This window comes from Chaetodon trifascialis, chromosome 3 (genome assembly GCF_039877785.1).
Source record: "Chaetodon trifascialis isolate fChaTrf1 chromosome 3, fChaTrf1.hap1, whole genome shotgun sequence".
Lineage (NCBI taxonomy): Eukaryota > Metazoa > Chordata > Actinopteri > Chaetodontiformes > Chaetodontidae > Chaetodon > Chaetodon trifascialis.
The window spans coordinates 6,680,560-6,701,182 of NC_092058.1; the positions used below are offsets into that span (position 1 = coordinate 6,680,560).

Consider the following 20,623-nt stretch of genomic DNA (forward strand, 5'->3'; position numbering starts at 1 on the left):
TTCTGCCAGTTTGCTTTATTTGTGTGTGTGTGTGTGTGTATTCCAAGATCATGAGGCAAAGGGACGGGCTTCTTATGTGTATGCACCAGGAAGTTTGAAGCACAGTGCTCATGCAAAGGGCTTCATGAACTGGTTATGTGATCCGTCTGCATGACTGACATCAACATGATATCCTTGCACATTTTCATTTTATCCTATTCTATCAGAATACTGTACTCTAAAACCAACAACCTCAAGACCCCGAGCCTCATTACTGGCCTGCCTTAATCTTTCCCTGTCAGTTAAAACTATTTTCAGCACCAGTTGGCTTTTTGGTTTTGCTGAGTGAACCACACGCCATGCAAAGCACCAACACACACACACACACACACACACACACACACACACACAAAAAACACGCACACTGACACAGCACCCATTTTTGTGCCATGGCAGATGTGGCCATTGGCTGAGATGGTTAATCCAGAATGCTGGGTTTGATACAAGCAGGATTTAGCCATAACCATGATACCAACATCTGTCAGGATCCTGCGTCGAGCTCCCAAACGCAGACGCAACAAAAGCGGAATATTTTTGTCTTGCAGTTCTGATAAAGAGGAGGGAAAAGCAATCAGTAGGTTCAGAAGCTGAGGTAAGTGTACAAGGAATTAATCAATGTATGATGTTTCATGGCCTAGAAACGAGGTGCTTGGTTCATTACAGCTTATATAACATGTTTTTCTACAGCCTTGATTCTGGACGCTTTGTGCATTCGATGCGTCGCTTCTTTTATGAACAGAGGTCTGTTTGCATCTTTAGAAGATGAATCAATCAGCAATTACGACCACAAGCCGCACTTGCTTAATATCACAGACGCACCGAGCTGAATACAGCTGGGTAACAAATGGACGTTTTACAAGAAATTATCATGATTGGTGTTTAAATTTAGAAACTAATCTTACATCGCCTGAAACCGATTATATTGGAATATTAAGAGCTACTTTTCGCTCTCTATCATCACGACATTGCTCGTGCCGACCACATTTTTATTGCTGGGGACGCAGATTTCAGAGATTTAGATGTTTGGACCGACTGGAGGTTATTTGGGGTGACGGCCTCATTAGATCACTTGTTTCGAAGCTTATATCTCATCAGCTGACACATGCTTTATTATAGTCTCATTACATGATACGCAGTCTGATTACATGATCATACACTGTACTGAATATCGGCCTTTTTAATTAGCAGCACTGAGGCTGATGAACACATAAGTAAGTTGAGATTTTTAACTGCCTGATGAAACCCAGAAAATTTAAGTGAGTGACTGTAGCGCTGCACAACGCTCTTTAAACTATAAGTCTTTACATAGAAACCTCTCCTGCGTGTGATGTAGATGAAGGTGCTTCACCTTTAAGTTCATTCATCACACAAAGTTGATGAATGAACTGTATCTGAATTTGTCTTTCATGCTTCACAGTAGCAGGCAGAATCATACCCTCACCACCTGCAAAGACTCTGTATCGTCTCACTGTGACAGGTTGTCTCGTGAACGGCATAATTATAACGAGAGTGAGAAATCTGGTGGACATTATGATGTTAGACTGAGTGATGAAATGAAATTTTAATGATATTTGTCAGAATTTGGGTCGCTGCAGCAGACAGCACAGACAGCAGATCAAGAGAAAAGAGAAATAAGAGGAAATGAAAGACTTTCAGAATTATAACATTAAGCAGTGTCTACTCAGGATGCGTAATGTATTAGAATAATCAATATTTATTATAATATAACAACAAGGCAGTCCAGTGATTCCATTAATTAAGGTTATTGATGTATTACAAACCCAATTTCAGAAGGTTGTGTAAAATGTGGATAAAACCAGAATGCGATCATTTGCAAGCTTTCTGTTTTATTTGTGTTTTTTATGCAGCGTCCCAACTTTTTTGGAATCAGGGTTGTAAACATTTTTACACAGGACTCAGATGAATTCACCTAACTGAACTCATTCAGTCTCACGGTCTTTGTTTGCTTCACCATTGCAAACATTTTATGTTTTAAAATCCAACAAAGTAACAGCAAGTGAAACTGCAGTTTCATTAGTTTGACCCTTCAAGTTCAAACCTACTGCATTAACCTGCAGTTGGTTTAGTTGGTTTACGTGTTGTCAGTCTGTCCGACCACCATTTACTGACATGAATTTAGATGTAGGCACTCAAGATTTAGGATTCCCGTAACTTAAATGATCCTATTACGTTTATGAGTAAATGCCTGCACAACTGATGCCATGATTGCCTGATTCTCATTAGCCTCGTCTGTACTTTGTGTTTAGCATTAGAGGTTAGATGTTAGCATTTAGCTCATAGCACTGAACAGAACTCTTTCCTTCCAACCACATTTGTTTTGCAGTCAGCTGTAAAAAGCTCGGGCCTTCATGAGGCATGAAAACAAACCGTTTCTGTGTCTCATAACCTGCCTTATTTTAGGAACTTCACATTAAATCATTTAATGTCCCAGAACCAGACGCTCTACAGTATATCTGATGTATGACTTCGATATGGCATAAAAAGGTGCGTCTGAAAATGACATTTTCAGACCGTCACTTCCATCGTCAAGCTAATGACAGTGCCGAAACTCGCAGCCTGGTCAGCCCTCCAGAAGCTGATCTGCAGCAGCGGCTCCTATCAGCTCATTAGCTGAAGAAGTACCAAAACGCCGGGTCAGATCGCAGCTTGTTGCTGAATAGTTTGGGGAATTTAAATTGGTTTGGAGGCGTACAAATATCAGGCTACACACGTCTTTGCAGTAGGATTTAAGGTGAACATGCATGATCCACTGTGCTACTCCTAATTGGACGGGATGAATAAGTTTTAAAAATCAGAAGTAATATCAGCAAGAAAACAGCCTTCAGTGCACTTTGTCCGAGAAATGTGATTCAGTTCCTCCACAATGGTTCATTCATCAACGAATTCCTGAGTTTCTTCAAGGAGGTCATGTCATCCCTGAGTAAAGGAAATAACCACATTATATGGTTTTTATTTTTTTGTGAACAGGCCAGTGTGACTTTTTGTGCTTTTGAGCAAAGACAGAAGATCGTTTCCTGTCAGGGTCCGACTGCAGAGTTCTCATGTCAAAGTGATTTCAACGTGAACTGCAAGCTGAATCAAGTTTAAAGTTATTTATTTATTTCATATTATTTGACTCCCTCCGTTATCCCAGCTTTATGTTTGAGTGAATGTCCTGCTGAGCATTTGCTAATCTCATCAAAATGAGTTTCTATCAAAACATGGTTTACATATGAGCATGGTTCCAAGCACATACATTCAGCCATCCCTACACACTTTGAGTTTTTTGAAGGCAGCAGCTCCATGTGAACTCTGTGTGTCTATAGCTTTGGCAAAGAAATTACTCCACATGTAAAGAAAAAGCAGCAAAGTCTCCATGGCACATGGTGAAATGACCTTGAGACCATTTCCCACTCAGAGAAAATCTAATTGCAAAGCGTACACAATATGACTGCGACTCTGAAAAGCTGTTCATTGAAACCGATTGCTTGAGTTCACTGATCAACACAGCATGTTTCGTCCTGCAGCTGCTGAGTGGCACACCGTTTCTCTTTTTTTTTTCAAATCCATCATTTTACAATGTTTGTGTTGCTGTGGTCTTTTGTTCAGAAGCATTTCAATTAATCCTTACAAGACAAGTATGAATGAAGGCGGGCAGAGAGAGTGAGAGCCTTAATGAAAACATCCACGACTCATTGCAGGTTGACAACTGCACAAATTTTCTCATCAAGCCTTGCAACAGTTTAGCCAGCTTTCATAATACAAGCCAAGCAGGCTCTACGGTCCAAGCTCTTCTATATATCATAGCTCCCACCGACTTCAGAGTATGTCTTCATAGTCGTTAAGACTTTGTCTATGCCCGACTATCCCTTTTCGGGGTTGGGGGGGGGGGGAAGCCCCTATCCCAGCTGTCAACGGGCGAGAGGCAGGGTACACCCCGGACTTTTTTATTAAGACTTTTTAATAAATGTAATTTTGTATGAGTCAAGCACCAATAAGAACCTTCACAGCGGTAGTCAAATATAGACTCAGTGGAAGAAAACAAGGGAGGAACAAGGATTTCACATAGTTGTTCTTCCTGCAATTAAAGAATAAAAAGGGAATACTACGGCCGACATGACCAAAAGGGTGCAAATCTGTACAATTTGTGTGATTCACCATGTCTCGGCATGTCTCTGGGACCTTCAGGCTTTTTCACTCCACCTTCGAGTGTGGCCATTCTGTACAGATACAAACACCTGAGCCTTTAACATATTACACAGACTAGGTCATGTCAAGCATGCCGCCGTGGCTCTTAAGTAAGGTGTGAAGGGTGACGATTGGTTTAGCCATTACCAGCATCCAACAAGTCCAACACAAAGTCTCTCAGGCGCTTTGAAAGGTGCAGCAGCAGAGCTAAAGAATCCACGCAGGGAGGCGCTAAATTTGTACGTCGTTTGTGTCAACAAAATGCAAACGCAATAATTCAGCAAAGGTGCATTAATCTTTCTCAGCAGCTCCCAGCAGCACTCGGCAACACCAGCTCATCTCATCGCCTGACACCATACATGTAGCAGATCTGAACCAGAGGGCAGCTCTCTATCAGGCCTGTTGACCGAGTGGATCTGGTCTATAATGAGTATTTCACATGAAGAGATTGCACATGTGCACATTCTCACTGCCTTTGTGAGCATGATAATAACCCCTCCTAAGGCTGGCTCTGTGTTGCAGTTCTTGAATGCTCTACCTCAACATCTGTGGATGTCCTGCACAGAAAGCAACGTCGAGAACGCAACAAGATCTTTAGGATGTTAAACCTTCAGTCTCACTGTAATGAAGCAAAGAGCAGAAACGTTCTGTGCACGAACTTTAACTGTTCGATTTCGTTTTTCATGTAACAGCTGGTGCAGCGAAACCATGGGCAAGGCGGGGAGTAAAGTCCTCAGAGAGGCCTCGGTGGACGGGGTTCAAGCACAGGTAAAAGCAGCCACCTCACACACACACACACACACACACACACGCACGCACACACGCAAACTCGTTTAGGCTGTGTGAACTCAAGCCTGCGCACACACAAACACTTGCAGGGACTGAAAAAGGCAAACACACTACAAACACAGTGAGCTGTTGTGATGGTTACTGGTGGTTATGGTGTGTGTGTGTGTGTGTGTGTGTGTGTGTGTGTGTGTGTGTGTGTGTGTGTGTGTGTGTGTGTGTGTGTGTGTGTGTGTGTGTGTGTGTGGCCTGACTCTTGTGAAATGGGCCAGCTGTTGTGCTCTCCAGCCATCACGCGTTATGCAACCAGGATCAGCCACAGCTTGCTTTCACACTTCATTTTCCCACATCGCATCATCGTACCTATAATCATCCGAAGGCACCACTGAGCTCTGGACGCACCATTAATATCTTGTGATTAAGCTGAGTGAAGGAACGATAGTCACTGGATGTTCCCAGCGATGGACAGAAATCTATTAATTGCCAAGATTTTTACAGTATGTTTTATTTATGTAAGTCGCCGACCAGAAATATGTAAATTGAATCTTCTTCATGTGTCAGCTTACATGTAGTTTGAAATTGTGCTACTTGTAGATACTGTGACACAATCGGTTAGTGGCTCTGCAGGGTTTTCACAGCAAGGATAGAAATTGAGACAAAACATAATAGGAAAAACAAGGTGATGCACAGAATTTGGCACGAAGCATATTCAAAACAAACAAGCATGAAATAATAGCAATAATAATAATAATAATAATAATAATAGTAAACACAGCCACTGTGCCTTGGATGAGTGTAATTGCAAAGCATTTTAGTGGAAATTCGTAAAATGTGGCAGGTATGTTTATAGGCATGATTGTGTGTTCGTGAGAAAAGAAAATAATGGTAATAATAGTACACAATAAGGGAGGATCCTGGGATCCTTGCCAGGCTTGAGAGCTGTTGAAGTATGTGATGTGAAGGGTGTGATTGATTGTTAGGTTTAAACTGTAGAGGGTGATTACTGTAATGGGACGTTTAAATGACAGAATCAGAGTCAGAAGTACTTGCTGCTCCGCTCGAGAGTAGTAATATGGAACAACATAGAGAAATTATAGCCAAAATAGCAAATAGAGGTTAAGAGAAATAAGAGTATGTAAGAATATTTGCATTATACTACAATGTATAACAGCAATATATAGAGGAAACAGAAGAAAGAAATGGAAATATGTGCATGACACGACACTATATAACTACAGCGTAAACGATGAATAATATTGTTAATCGAATAATTGCTCAGAACAGTTCCACAGAGCTGATGCAACAGTTGAATAATTGCAAAATAAATATGAAAATGAATAAAATAATTGTACAGTGTAATGGCAAATGTTTTCGTGGCAGTTGTATGATGTGAAATGTAGAGCATAAAACAAAAAGTAGAGTAGCCTTTCCAAGGCTGCATGGGAGCAGGATATACAGAATATATGTGAAAACAACACTGAACGACAACATACGATGTTTACATACAGACGAGTGACAAATTGAATGAAAAAGATGCCCGCGTGAAGCATCTGCACTCTTTATGTTTCAGGCTTTTCTTTTAGTCTTTCTGTAAACTGTGAACAGTTACGACAGAGCAAAGAGTGCAAAGAGTGCAAGAGCAAATACTGAAAGGTTAATGTAATAGATTGATTGAATATGTTCAGCATATGCATGTGTGCATGTCTACATACAGGGTGACTAGATTCATATTCAATAATGACCATGATATGTTCAAAAACCCTCGATGGGTGTTTCAGTGTGACAGGATTATTGATTTAAAACTGTTCTGCCCAGGAGAAAAATATCGCGCTTAAATACCTTTTGAAGAATGTACTAGGTACACTTGGTGCTTCTTCTGTCGCATTCAAGTCCGCTTGAGTGTACTCAGCTACTCCTTGCGTACCACTTGGATGTGTGTAAGTGTAAATAGTTGTTAAATTGGCAAAACGTTTTACTAACTTTACTGTAAGTGCACTGAAGTGTAAATCAGGATTCATGATCATTTAAAACACATTTGCAGTACAATTGTATTATATCACCAGTGTGTTGGAAATATATTTAAATAAATACTTAAGTGAAAATAAAAGTGAAATGAAAGTAGAATTTAAAAAGCATGCTAATAGTGGATGTCAAAATAACTTAAGTACAATTTATAATACACATACAATAAACTATACTTATTATAAGTACTTTGAAATACCACTTTAAGTACTGCAGAATTGCTATATTCATTTTTAATACATTTAACTCAATAAATCTATTTAGACTTTACACTTTTTAAAAGTATATGTCAAACATACTTTAAATTAATCACACAAAGTAAAAGTGTACTTTCTATACTTTAATTATATTTCAAATACATTAAAGTACCTTAGTTGGGTTGAGTCTGGTTGTTTTGGAGCATTGTGCTCTGTAGCACCAACTAGAGGGGAGAAACTGAAACTCGCACACAAATTATTATTCTAAGCAGATTATTTTTTATATATATCTTAAAACTCGTTTTATGGACGTATTGCCTCAAAGGGTCAACCAGAGATTTTAAAAGGACGAATACCTAAACAGCAAATCTCATCTCATGATATTCTACATATCGTTATATCACCCGAGCCGCCCACCGCCCACCATTAGATAAGGAGATAAGACGAGCAGGCTTAGAAAGCATAGGCACTGCTCTTGAATATCAGAGTGAGACCAGATTAAACTTTTGGTCAGACCTTGTTTGCCTCAGTGTGTGTTGTGTATTGTCTGTGAGGGAGCCAAATAACTGTGTTTACAGATGAAGTTTAACAAAGCTGGCAGTGGTCAGAGTGAAGATGCTGCTGACGGCAGTACTTATTATCCCAGCTCATTATCTCAATTCCCCTCAAGATCCCAGATCAACTGTCCCTCCCGCGTCTTAAACACGCTGCACCCGAGCGACCGCGCTCGGCGGCTCACGCTCCGGCTAAAAGGCGCACCCTATCACCTCGTCTCCTCTTGTGTTGGCTCAGCGGGTGCCATCTTTGTCAGCTCGGTGGTGGTCTCCACGAGGCAAAGCAGGACTGAAGTGAATTGATTCATGGGGATTAGGGATTAAGACTTCCCCGGCCGCTTTGGTGGAATAAATCTGGGGATTATGATGTCAACGGCCTGTGGCTGCAGGAGAGGAAATTGAATTGTGAGGGACGGGAGTGCCGATGGGCCAGGATTACAGCCCAGTCAGTGAGGAGTCAGAGATGGGAGTCCGTGTCTGTGCCTTTCTCTTGCCCAAGAATACCTCCATGGAGCACCATTCACTGCCTTTGGGGTGTAGGCATTACTCACACAGTAGAACCAACTCTGAGTAAACGTTCAGCATGTTGAGAGAGCGATAAGAAGATTTCTGTGTCACCGGTAATCCCGTCCATCCTGCTCTGGCCTGTGAAGCATCAGGTGGTGAGTACCGTTAAGTGCAACAGGGATCACTTGTCTAGAGAACTCGCTGACAGAGATTTCTGCCTTCTTTTACGACCAAACTCCACAGACAACATGGAGGAGGACATGTGGTCAGACCCTTCCGGTATGGGAACTTTGGAGGTGTATAGTCTCACAGTTGTACTCTCTCATTGCTAACCTGCTGTGTGTTGTTGTGTGCTCATATTAAAGCCGCCGCCTGCTGTGGCTGCTCCCGCTCCAGCCGTTAAATTCCGAGGACTCGGTAAAACCGGCAAGATGAAGGTGAAATGGACCCACCTGGGTTTGGTGTTCTTCCTCGTTTTGTCACTGGTGATGACAGGATGCTTCCTCTGGCAATATCAGCTGCCAAAACTTCTGCCAGGTAAGACGAAACGCTGCAGATAACAGGTGACGACCACATTAACCAGCAGGTGATTTGTCTGAGTGTGAAATATTGCTGCTGACGGGTGAAGAATGTGTTGAGCTGAGCAGCTTTTATATTTATATATTAATGCTGGAGAGTTTCCATTGGGCCTTTGAGGCAGCGTGTTGAATCTTTTGCAGATCACATATTTATTCAGGTTGACTTAAATGTAAAAACTGCCTATTTGACTTGACGTGACCTTTGAATTTTAGATTTGAAATGAACTGAACAGATTTAACACAATGAAACATATACAGCAAATTCTTCATAAACAAAATAAAGACATGTCCAGGAATGAGTAGGAAGAAGCGCGCTCTTATTGGTCAAACCCCCTTTCAATAACTTCGATAACGAACTCAGTGTTTATCATATATATCAGCACATTCTCGCTTCCAGCTTGTCACATGCAGACGCTCGGTCAGGACCCCTTATCGTCACTTTTTAAGGCGCTGGGTCCTTTTTTTGCATCATGTTTAAACACGTAAGATTAGCAGTAATAAATATAGCCGTGATAGCTGCATCCAGTAAGACTTTCAAAATTAAAGCTTGCTGAGAACAATAATAAACATGGTTAATGTTGTTCTGGTTGCGCTTCTGGCAAAACTACTTGGTTAGCTGCAGGAAAAGATTGGCTGAAATATATACGTTACATTAAGTTACGTACGCAAGAAATCAGCCTTTACTCTCTTTTCACATTAGACACAAATCCCAGTCTCCTGCATGAACGTCTTGTGCTTCTCCCATCCAGCCACCCCATCGTCCTCCAAATGTGGACTTTATTGCTCTTTGCACTATGTCATTTCATAATGATAATGAACTTTATTTGTACAGCATCTTTCATACAGCTTCACACAGAAAATAGAAAATGAATGTAAAATAAGATGGAGAATGAAAGCCACTTGATAATGACAGCAAAAGTAAGATAGGCTAAGGATGAAAACAATAATAAAGACATTGCATTTGATGCGATAGGAGCGAGCAGGCCGTCAGAGGACCCTGCATGTTGAAAAATGACATTAAAGGGGACCCAGAGCCTTACAAAGTGACACCAAGGGGTCCTGACCAAACGTGTCATGGAGGCCTGTAAGTTGAATATTAATTAGTAGCATTCATTAATTGATATCATTGTCAGTTGACTGTGTGGAACACTTGCTGAATGAGTTATAAACAGCTCTGCAGAAGCTAACTCAATGAAAAACTCATTCAACATGAAGCAAAGCGAGCGTTTCCTTTCCACCATCAGGACACAGTTTATCAGTTTTATTATTTTGGTTTAGCATCTGCGACACTGTGAACCCGATCGACAGATTATTTTCTCAGAATTAAGAGATACAGATCTCGTAATTAAGAGATAAAACCGTCTCTTAATTGTTCAGTCTTTATCTTGTAATTACGAGATGAGCGTTAGCCCACAGTTGTGCTTGCTGGGAGCGGGCGTAACTGACAGCATCATAACAAGTCTGAAGATCTCAGATGGCAGTGTCAGATTAAACAATGTTAGCAGCTAGAACTTGACAGCAAATTTACCTCAGACAGAACAAGCTGGATTTAAAAATCAGAGAGCACAGACGACATTCAGGACTGACAAAGCAAAGACAGTGACATGATTGTAACTGTCGGCCATTCAGTCTGGGAAGACTGGTGTGCACGTCAAACGCGGCTTCATTCTTGTTGAAGCTGTTCAAGTGGTGCTTCAAATCATTAAGATTGGTTTTAATGTGTTGACGCTTAATTACAGCACCTCATCAGACTCTCTGCTGTCATTCTTTTGAGCAGAGCACAAAGCCAAGATGCTTTCATCTCCAGAACACGGTCCGGGCTTGTGATCTCTGCGTGATTCTATATAAGAAAAGCAGCATCGGGTGACATTATTAACGAGAAAAGAACAGCTCCGCGTGCTCCAGATCATAATGTCCATTCATACGGCTTTTTATGTTCCAAAAACCTCATTTTTCATGCATAGCGGTCCTTTAGAATGAAAAGGCAAATGGTGGCCTGAAGCTTCGATGAAACATATTGAAATATTGTTCATCCAGAGTTCACAGTGGGACCAGGCTGCATCTCTTTTCAGCCACGACTTCTATATCATACCTCCTGTCAGATTGTATACCTTCAAATCAACAGGGTTCATCAGGAAGCTAGAGGGAATTAATGAATCCCTGAGCCATCCAGTTATTATACATTATTTGGGCTTTTGTGCCAGCGATGCAGTATTCTATCAAATACCAAGTGGGAATCACAATAGCCTGTCCCCCTGTGCTTCCTCGGCTCTATCGTTCCTTCTCTCTCTTTTCTCATTCTCCATCCAGATGAAGGGATGGGTCGCAACGCCAAATCGGAGATGATGTGTCCTCGTTTCCCCGAGCCTCTCCCACTGGAGCATCCAATCCCCAGTCTGAAAGAGGCCCTGGAAAAGGTGAGAGGAGTCATGCGTCGTGCACGGATTTAAATCTGAGCTCGTATCTCTATCAGGCCCTGTCAAGTCCAGGGAAATTTACAAGCTGACCGCGGTAATCCTTCACACCAAATGCCGTTGCGGTCGACAGAAGGAGATTAAAGATGTAGTAGATGAAAAACGGAGCAAAAGGTTGCGTTTCCATACGCAGGGAGCAGCACTTGACCAACCACATGCAATGAAATACACTGAGAAGAGAAGCAGAGAATAAAGAGCAGTGGGAGCACATTAGCAATGAGAACATAAACACACAGTATGTAATGAAGCAATATACGAACATCAGCATCAAAATACGACTCATTAGTTTAGAGTTTGCCTGTTGAATTTCACTTTGCCTGCACTGAAAAGAGCTTCTTTTATCTCTGCCACCAAACACTTTGAGCCAAAGTGAAAATGAAAATCAAACACATGAACTATTTGATATTCATTATCGTGAAAGGCTGCTAATATCTACCTTGTGACCAGCTTGCAAATAAATCGAGTCTTTCTTTTATCTTCACGTAACAGGCAAAAGGCATTGATTTCTCCTGATGGAATATAATTCATAGGCTGTGCTCATTAAACCAGTATCAAAATGGGACATCAAAGTAATTGCTCTGGGGTTTCATTTTACAGTTAATAAGAGAAAGTACATTTGAGCTGTCAATACAAAGAGCGCACGCCTTTGTGTCTGTCAAACATGAAGGAATTCACTCTGTCTGTGAAGAAGAAGTGTTCAGAGCCTTAACTTAAGGCTGAATGAGTAGGATTTGTCAGTAAACACAACATTCAAAGCTGACTCCTCCTCGAGTCGCTGCCTGGCTGCTGCTATTGGCTAAAAGAAGCGCAGGCAGTGATGATTGAGAGAGATAACTTCCACATGAGTCAATACATCGTGTTTTTTTAAGGAAAATCTAACTCATTTGTAGCTGACAGGTTGTAAAAATGTTGATACTGAATTTATGTTTACTGACAGCACATGTCATTTGATTTCCACTAAAATGGGAAATCCTGCAAAGCAGTATCAGCTTGTTCTGACTATTATTCAACTTTTTATGGTTATGGTTCGACAGTGGCAGCACTTGGTTAATGTTAGGGAAAGATGACAGAGGGTCTTAACAGAGAAAAAGCCAGTATTGACTCAAACATTTAACCAAAATCAGGATCTTTGTCATTCCTACACGACTCCAGTGGGGTACAGAAATATAGCGCTTCATTAACTCAAAGAAACGTTGTCTATAAAAAAAAAAAAAAAAAAAGATCTAGACCCCCCCCAAGGGGGTCAGGCCCTCACAAAGCACCACAAGGTAAATCTGGAAGATCATTTCTGCATTCAAAATTCATCACTTTACTGATCTATTGGACACTTTTATCTCTTTGGGCATCAGAAAACATATTGAAATGAAAAGTTTGACTGCTTCTCTGATGAAACTGCTCATCTGAACTGAACACACACGCCTGAAAGTTTGAGAGCTGTACCCTTTGACAAATGTCATCACTAAGCAGTTACAGAAACATTGTGACAGAGCCACAATGACAGAACAGTGAAGGGGAAAGTGGCATTTTAGTGGCAAATCATATTATTGTTACATCAAGAGAAGAGAAAAAGAAAAATGGTCCATGTTTACATCTGAAAGCGTTTCTTTTGTCATATTTGGGGTCTGCAGACCAGAAGAAACTCCTCACTTCCTGCTCCGTCTCTTCCAGGTGGACGCTTTGCTACGGCAGAGCATCAACCCCATCAGCCTCCCCTCTCTGTCGGCCATCGTGATCTTAAATGACACGGTTCTGTGGACCGGAAACTTTGGGAAAAGGAACAGCAGTGACCCTCTCTCAGGACCCCCCAACGAGTACACAATTTACAGGTGAGCACTGCACCTACAGCACAAATATCACAGATGCTGCTGTGGGTTAAACACATTAACATCTTTAATTCTGATTAAATTGTATGTTTCTGGGCAGCAGCCAACATGTTACATGTACTGAGGTCATGAGCCAAAGTACCCCAGCCCACCAATAAACAACAACAACAATAATAATGAATAATAATGAGAACAATTCTTTCAGTAAAGTTAGCTTTACATCCACCCAGCCACAGCAGTTATCGCCGCTCTTTCTCAATAACCAGCTCTTCTTTTATCGATTTAGTTGCTGCAGTCTGAAACATTAAACACATTGTTTCCTGTGCGGCAGAGGAAGCAATGTGTTTTCAGTGTATGAGGAGCATTATTACATCACCCTAATTCATCGTAATGGGCCCCTAAGCTGGATATAACTATTATTCATCCAGTGCACATCTGTGCAGGCGCTCCGGACTTTGATGTGTAATTGATGTGGGAGCAGGATGGTGGTCGTGTTGTCTGGGGATGACTCTAAAAGTAACAGGTGTGCAGGGGAAAGTTAGCTACATAAAACTGATCAGAACTAGCAGTTAAATTCATTTATTATAAGAACAGATCATTTTGATAACGCTGAATGTAAGTACTTCAAATAATGAATACCGTAATGAATAAAAGAGGCCCCAAAATGCACACGTAATAGGTTTCTATGTGTTTAAGTGAAAAGCTTGGATGTGAAAATTCATAATGGGAGATAGGAGTCACACAGTTTAACATGAGTCCAGTGCAATCAGTAGACACAAAAGAAGATTTACAGTGACAAGCTGCTCGCAGTAAATCTGAACTGCCCCAAATGACAGCTCATGGGTGCACCAGAGCTAACAGTAATAGGTATCGCACGGTTGGAGGGCTGCACTGGGCACTAGGAAACCTCACAACGATGCTAGCATGAAAACAAGACTACAGCCGAGCTGGCAGCTCTGTGAGACTCAGTGCTTCAGTGCAGCTTTGCTTTGGGCAAAATGCAAGTGTTCACATGCTAATGTGTTCAGGACGACAATGCTCACATGCTGTTGCATTGTGTTTACCTTGCTGACCTCAGTTTGGGGTGTGAACATGCTAACATTTGCTAATTAGCACTAAACACAAAGTAGAACTGAGACTGATGGGAGCGCAGTTACACAGATATTTGGTGTTGAGACCTTTCAGTCTCAAACTGACTCTTCTCACAAAGCAGACTCTCTGTTAAACATTTGAACATTTATAACCCAGGGTGGTTATACAAATTATCTAAATGTCCTCATTAAATTGCTCAATGTGTCAAACATGAAAAGAAAATGCAATCTGACGATATACATGCGTACATACATGATGGATGGTCGGTCAATCTGCAACCACTCATATAATTAGCGTCACCAGCAGATCGAACTCTTTCAAGATGTGATGTTCAAAATAGGTGCACAAAGAATTACTGAGTCCTTTCAGGCGTGCTGTAAGTGCTCTGGCTCATTCTGCTCCGAACAGGGTTAATGCTCCATTTATGTCATTTTTTCACAATCTGTGTGGTCGGTTGCAATCTTGTCTCGTGGAGGCGGTCATGCTGCACACCGTGAGGGTGAAATTGTAAGATTCAGTATTAAGATGTGTGAAGAAAAACATTCTGTCTTACAACCATGTTTTTGCCAGAGACTGATTTAAATGTCCTTAGTGTTTGCTATCAAAGCTACATATTTAACACCTACCTACACTTAAAAGAATAACTTTCTACTTTAAGGTCCACTCCATCTGGATCCTTTTCTGCTCTTTTCAAATGGAAACGCCCACTCATCAACAAAAAGCAGTGATGTTGATTAGAGCGGTGATGCACCTCCACCCACATGACTGTGTAAGCGTGGAGAGAAAGTGAGAGATTGAAGCGTGGAGGTGGAAGACGGAGCTGTCTTCTAATTATAAAACCATCCATTTAAAGGCACGCGATGCAGCAATTATCGATAGCTGTAGCAATGTCATCGTGCAGAACCAACATCGGGCCATGTGGGAAAGGGAGCATTTTGAGGTATTTCGACTGGGAAGCTGCAGAATGATATAAAAATCTTAAAAATTGTAATATTAATTATGCCCCTGCCCTTCAAGTCCCTATCATAGGATCGACCTGAGTCATAATATAGTACATTTAAACTGTCATCTTATTTATAGTGAATAATTAGTTGTAGACGTGGACATAAATTGGTACCAAATCACAAACTTTAAAGTATTTCTGACCTTTATGTTTTGTTTAAATGTATTTGTTTTCTTATTTAATCTGCTTTAAGTTGCAATTTCGTTTGTGTCCTCCATTTAAGGTCTCATTTTATCCTATTTAAGGTAAATTAAATCAGTCAGTCTTGTCTCCTAGAAATTATGTTCATATACAACTAATTTGCAACAGCAGAACATAATGACTTTTCTATTGACATAATGAGAAAATGTTGTTAATTAACGAGCCTGGCAAGCCACAAAATCGTTCCCTGACTATGTATTTCATTGCTCATCTTATTTATGGTTATGTTTAGGCAGCACTTGGTTTGGAAAAGTTCATATCTAACATACAGAAAAAGACTGGTATTGATCGTATCATTTAAGTCTTGGTAAGAAAGTAAGTAAGCATCAAACTTTTCCATTAAGGGTTCATGAGTATGACGAATAATGGTTTAGTCCTGCCATGATTTGGATGCATAAACCAAGTTAGCAGATTACAAGTGTGCATGTTGCTACGTGATAAATGACCATACTTACAATACATTTATTTTAATCTGGCTCCACATATATTAGAAAGTTCTTGTTCCTTCTATTCAACCAGTCGCATTGCTCTGTTATCGGTCCTTCAGAATTGCCAGCCTTTCCAAAATCTTCCCGACGCTGATGCTGTACAAACTGTGGGAGGACGGGAAGATCGGCTCCCTGGACGACCCTCTGGAGAAATATGTGGAGAACTTCACCATCAAAAACCCTCTGGGGAAGACACGAGACTCTGAGCTGAAATACGTGACCGATGGCCTGATATTTCTGGACAGCGGGGAAGTTCAGATCCGCTCCTCCTCTGTCACCCTGCGCAGGATGGCCAGCCAGCTCTCAGGTACATCCAGAGATGTACAGATTCAAGGCTTTGAGATCTGATCAGATACAACGTGCCCCTTAGCACTTAAATCTACAGCACGTCTTAGACAGATTGTTTAAGAGTGAAAATGCATCTTTTCTATCAGCCAAAATCACAAGGCATTTGTAAAATTGTTCTGTTTTATAATGCTGGTGTTGGACATGGACACGTCTGCACCCACATAAACACTGAGGGGTGGAACAAAAACAAACACTTAAGCAAAAGAGGAAGAAGAAGAAGGAGAAGAAGAAGCAAAAAGTTTTCTCTGACTGATATTATCATCAAAGATGCTGGTTGAATCAGCATGAATCAGCCACTATTTTGATGATTAAACATTTGATATCTGATTTGAATATCTCCAGGCTTTGGACTGTTGGCCAGGCGACAAAAGCATATTTGAGGACGTTACTTTTAGTTTTAGAAAACTATGATGGACATTTTTTTTTTACTATTTCCTGACAACTTATGCACCAAATAATCAATGATTAATTGAGAAAAGATAAGAATCTTCCAGTCTGTAGATCCCTGCAACGGTGAAATTTAGCATTTAGTATCTGAGCTGTTCAGATTCATTTCATACTGGAGTCCTCCAACAGCTGCATGCAAACATTGACACAGCAGAAGAGTTGCGATGGTCACGCACAAACAGGCGGCTGTTTCCCTGAAGTTTTTCAATTTTTAAAACTTCACTCTATGTAATGAATTAATTTAAAGGATGAGCCAAACGCCTGAGGCAAGAAGAAGTATGAAGTATCCTCCACTGTCTCTGATGATCATCAAAGTTTCAAGGCTGAACATAATAATCATTTTCAAAGAACCCTCATTTTCCTATAAAGTGGGACAATAGAAGAAAATGTCTTGTGCCTACAAATACAATCCATCTGTTACACTTGCTGTTTTTTATTTATTTAACACTGTTTCACTGTTGCTTGATCCAGGCCTGCCCAGGAGACTCCGGGCCACAAATCTGCTTTGGAAAGGAAAAACACAATCTGCAGTTAATCTGCTCCAAGATGATGTCCTCGTCGCAGACCCGGGCACCAAGTAAGATTTGTTATGCTATGTTGATTCCAGTATTTCAATATGTACATTCGTATTGCACAAACTGCGATATTAAATTATATAAAAATCTTCTGTCATTGACTGAGAGTTCATGCAAGATGGAGCACAGTTTGAAGATGCCTTTGAAACATATTCTAAGTCTTTGTGTGTTTTCCTGAACTTGAAGGAAAGACGCTGTTAAAACTGTTATGCTAATTTGTAGTCAAACAGTTATTCCATACATCAGTGTGATTTTGACAAACCCTGCCAGGAACTGAGGCATTTTAGGACTGCATTGTCATTCTAAAATATATGAAACCATAGTGCATTATTGCCTACAGCACACCAGGCCTGACATGCTATATATCTATATAATGACTTTAACCTGAGAGGGGTTTTATGAGTAAATGTCAAGTCTACTTGGCATGCTACACATTCAGGACTTTATGTGTCTGTACGTATTAGACTGATTGGAAAAAACATTTGACCTTTAAGTAAAGAAAAATGTTCAGATTAATTGTTAATATCTCAGAGCCTTTTACTAACCCTGCAGGGGAGTTGCCTTTTGGCACTGAGCTCTGGTGCTTAAAATTCATGCTTTTGGGATTTCATAAGCCAGAGGCAGTGACTACCTGACAAGTTTTTTTCATTTCATTTATTTAGGACCATGTACAATATTAAACATAAAAGTTGTCATTTAACTTGTGAGTTTATCTTATGGCTACTTTTCAAGTGTAGCTCTACTTTGCAGTTAGGTTGCCTGGCAACCTCACAGTGACGACAAGACACCAGGAAGTAAGAGCCCCGAGCCAAGAAATAGTCACATAACCACCCGTAAAAACACACAACTTGTTTTTACACTTCAGTTTTTGTACAGGTTAAACAAACAATATATAGCATGTTTATGGTGCTGGTAGGCAGATTTATTTAACTATGGACAGAGCCAGGCTAGCTGTGTCCCCATGTTTTCAGTCTTTATGCTAAGCTAAACTGAGCACCTGTTGGCTGTAGCTTCATATTCATCCTGCAAACAAGTGGTGTTGAGCTTTTCCTCCTTGAACAACCAGATTTTTGAGACACTCTCCATCTCTTTAACTTGCTTCCTTCCAGATGTCACTACAGCAACCTGGCCTTCTCGCTGCTGGCTCATGTGATGGCAGAGCGAGTGGCCAACGTTGACTACCAGCGGTGGATCACAGACAACATCCTGGACCGGCTGGGGATGGAGGACACCGGCTTTGACATCACCCCGGGGTTGCAAGGCCAGTTAGCTGTGGGAGTGTACTCCAACGGAAAACCAGCCCCGCTGTATGACCTGGGCTGGTACCGACCTTCTGGTCAGATGTTCTCCACGACTGCAGACTTGGCCAAGCTTGCCATGATGCTCCTGGGCGCTTATCACCGTAAGATGCTGGAGCCAGATTCATTAAAGATCATGCTGACCCCGCTCTTCAGGTGCGATAAGGACTACTTTGCCAACCGCACTGGGACACCGTGGGAGGTGAATGAGCAGAAGGGCTATGAGGTGGTGCGTAAAGATGGTGATCTGGACGGCTACTCCGCCACCTTCTCCCTGGTGCCCAGATTGAAGCTTGGTCTAGTGGTGCTCATGGCTGGCAGCCGGTCTCAGAACCAGGATGTGGTCACCAAGGCCTACACCCACATCATCCCAGCAATAGAAAAAGCCTTCAGGGAGGCCAAGAGGGTCCTCTTTCCTCCCCCAAGCCCTGATCCTTACGTCGGCTTTTTCACCTACAGCAACATCACCTTCTACGAGATCAAAGTCGGGTCGGACGGAGTTCTGATCATGCAACAGTTTGGGCCTCAGATTGAAGAGCTGATCCCAGAGAAGTACAGGACAATAAAGCTCAACTACCTGGTGGAGCGGGTGTTCAGGGTGGTTTTTGAAAAAGAGTACCCTTGTGTTTTGCGAGTTGGCACAGCCTCAGTGTCCCTGGAAGCCCAAGATGGCCAATTATTTAACTTCTACACGTTTGACAAGCGTGGTTTGTCCCCCGGTTTCGATGCACCAGGACTTAACACATACAATGTGGTCAGAATAGCCCGCAGGCCGTCCTTCTCAAGCTGAACTGCAGGGATCCTGAATCCTACAGACAAATGACGTGTCCTTGGGATATGTGAAGGTCAACAAAAGAAGGCTGTGAATATTGACAGACCAAATGGAAAAATTGGGGGCATTTTGGTGGTCAAAAATGTGATTGTGCTCTTGATTTACATTGAGCACAGAGAGGGATGGCAATATGTATAATGTCTTGCATAGAAAACTTAATTTCTCTGCTGAATGATGTGACTGTCCTCATCTTGCTGGTCCTTCATTATGCCTCCCAACTGATCTTCCATATCGTGGTGATTTCCTGCCTGCATCGTTTTCATGAGCGAGAACATCAGAATGCTGACACACACTCTCGCTGCCGTCATTATCGTGAATATTAACATACATTTAATTATTTTCCATTCTTGGATCATGATTGCAGTTCCATGAACTCATCAGCACATACATATTCATCCTCCATTGGTGTGGAAGAAAAGAATGATTTCATTTCTTTATGTGAGTATGAACTATGCTTGTGGCAGGTAACATCAGGACATTTTCATGGCAAATGTGAATATGCATCACTTTTACTTAGATAATGTAGTTGTCACAGGCATGGAACTGCCAAACTAAGGTTAACAATCGTGCACTTCGATGCAACAAAGGTGCAAAACATTTTGGCTCCCCTATTAATTAAGGACAAAAAGGCATTTGTTTGCCTGTGTGACTCTTTGCTGTTCAATACCAAAAAATGGACTGCAACCTGTAACATCAATATGAATAATACACTGCCCGGACTGCTGCAGAAAAATGACAGCTTCAGTGGTTCAAAAATAGCCCTCATGAGGCTAAGGCTGATGTCTTACCTTCATGAGATTGCCTGTCTGACGGTGAGAAGGAAATGGAATAGATATTGAAAGCGTTTCTTACTCTTGAAGCATCAGGTGCAAAGATTGATATCAAGGGACTATGAATGCCTAAAAACAGATCTAATGTATCCACCTTATCCAGCTATTGATGAGTGAAACTGGCATTCAGCTGTTGTCACAGCCCACAGAGTGAGACTCATTCTGCTGGATGGTGGGAGGAAAAAATCATTTGGGTCATGCAGTATTGTAAGCCAGCTCTGACACAAAACTGTACCAACATGCAGATTATACCATGTGTTCTTTCTCTGCTATTTTTGAGGCTTGTTATTTTGGGTAAGATGTTAGATGGGTCTTAAGCAGCCTCCAGAAATCACACAATG

At 41.4% G+C, this 20,623-nt stretch overlaps 1 protein-coding gene across 2 annotated transcripts; it reads left to right on the plus strand.

The window, feature by feature from the left end:
* The first annotated feature begins 518 nt into the window (after window positions 1-518).
* On the plus strand, window positions 519-19,701 carry lactbl1b (lactamase, beta-like 1b). 2 transcript variants are annotated; one of them, XM_070959722.1, is made up of 8 exons: window positions 519-631; window positions 4,920-4,995; window positions 8,659-8,830; window positions 11,182-11,288; window positions 13,014-13,171; window positions 16,012-16,259; window positions 17,219-17,324; window positions 18,432-19,701. In XM_070959722.1, the coding sequence occupies exons 2-8, from the start codon at window positions 4,936-4,938 to the stop codon at window positions 19,408-19,410; spliced, it is 1,830 nt and encodes a 609-aa protein (XP_070815823.1). In that variant the 5' UTR covers window positions 519-631; window positions 4,920-4,935; the 3' UTR covers window positions 19,411-19,701. The 2 variants fall into 2 exon arrangements, with proteins under 2 accessions (XP_070815823.1, XP_070815824.1); XM_070959723.1 differs by lacking the exons at window positions 519-631; window positions 4,920-4,995 and adding an exon at window positions 8,336-8,448.
* Window positions 19,702-20,623: the final 922 nt, after the last annotated feature.

Bases quoted from the DNA above. Each gene is read 5' to 3' on its own strand.
- lactbl1b (XM_070959722.1), top strand. From the start codon at position 4,936: ATGGGCAAGGCGGGGAGTAAAGTCCTCAGAGAGGCCTCGGTGGACGGG. The intron at 13,172-16,011 runs GTGAGCACTGCA...TCGGTCCTTCAG, and splicing joins AACGAGTACACAATTTACAG to AATTGCCAGCCTTTCCAAAA. The intron at 17,325-18,431 runs GTAAGATTTGTT...GCTTCCTTCCAG, and splicing joins GTCGCAGACCCGGGCACCAA to ATGTCACTACAGCAACCTGG.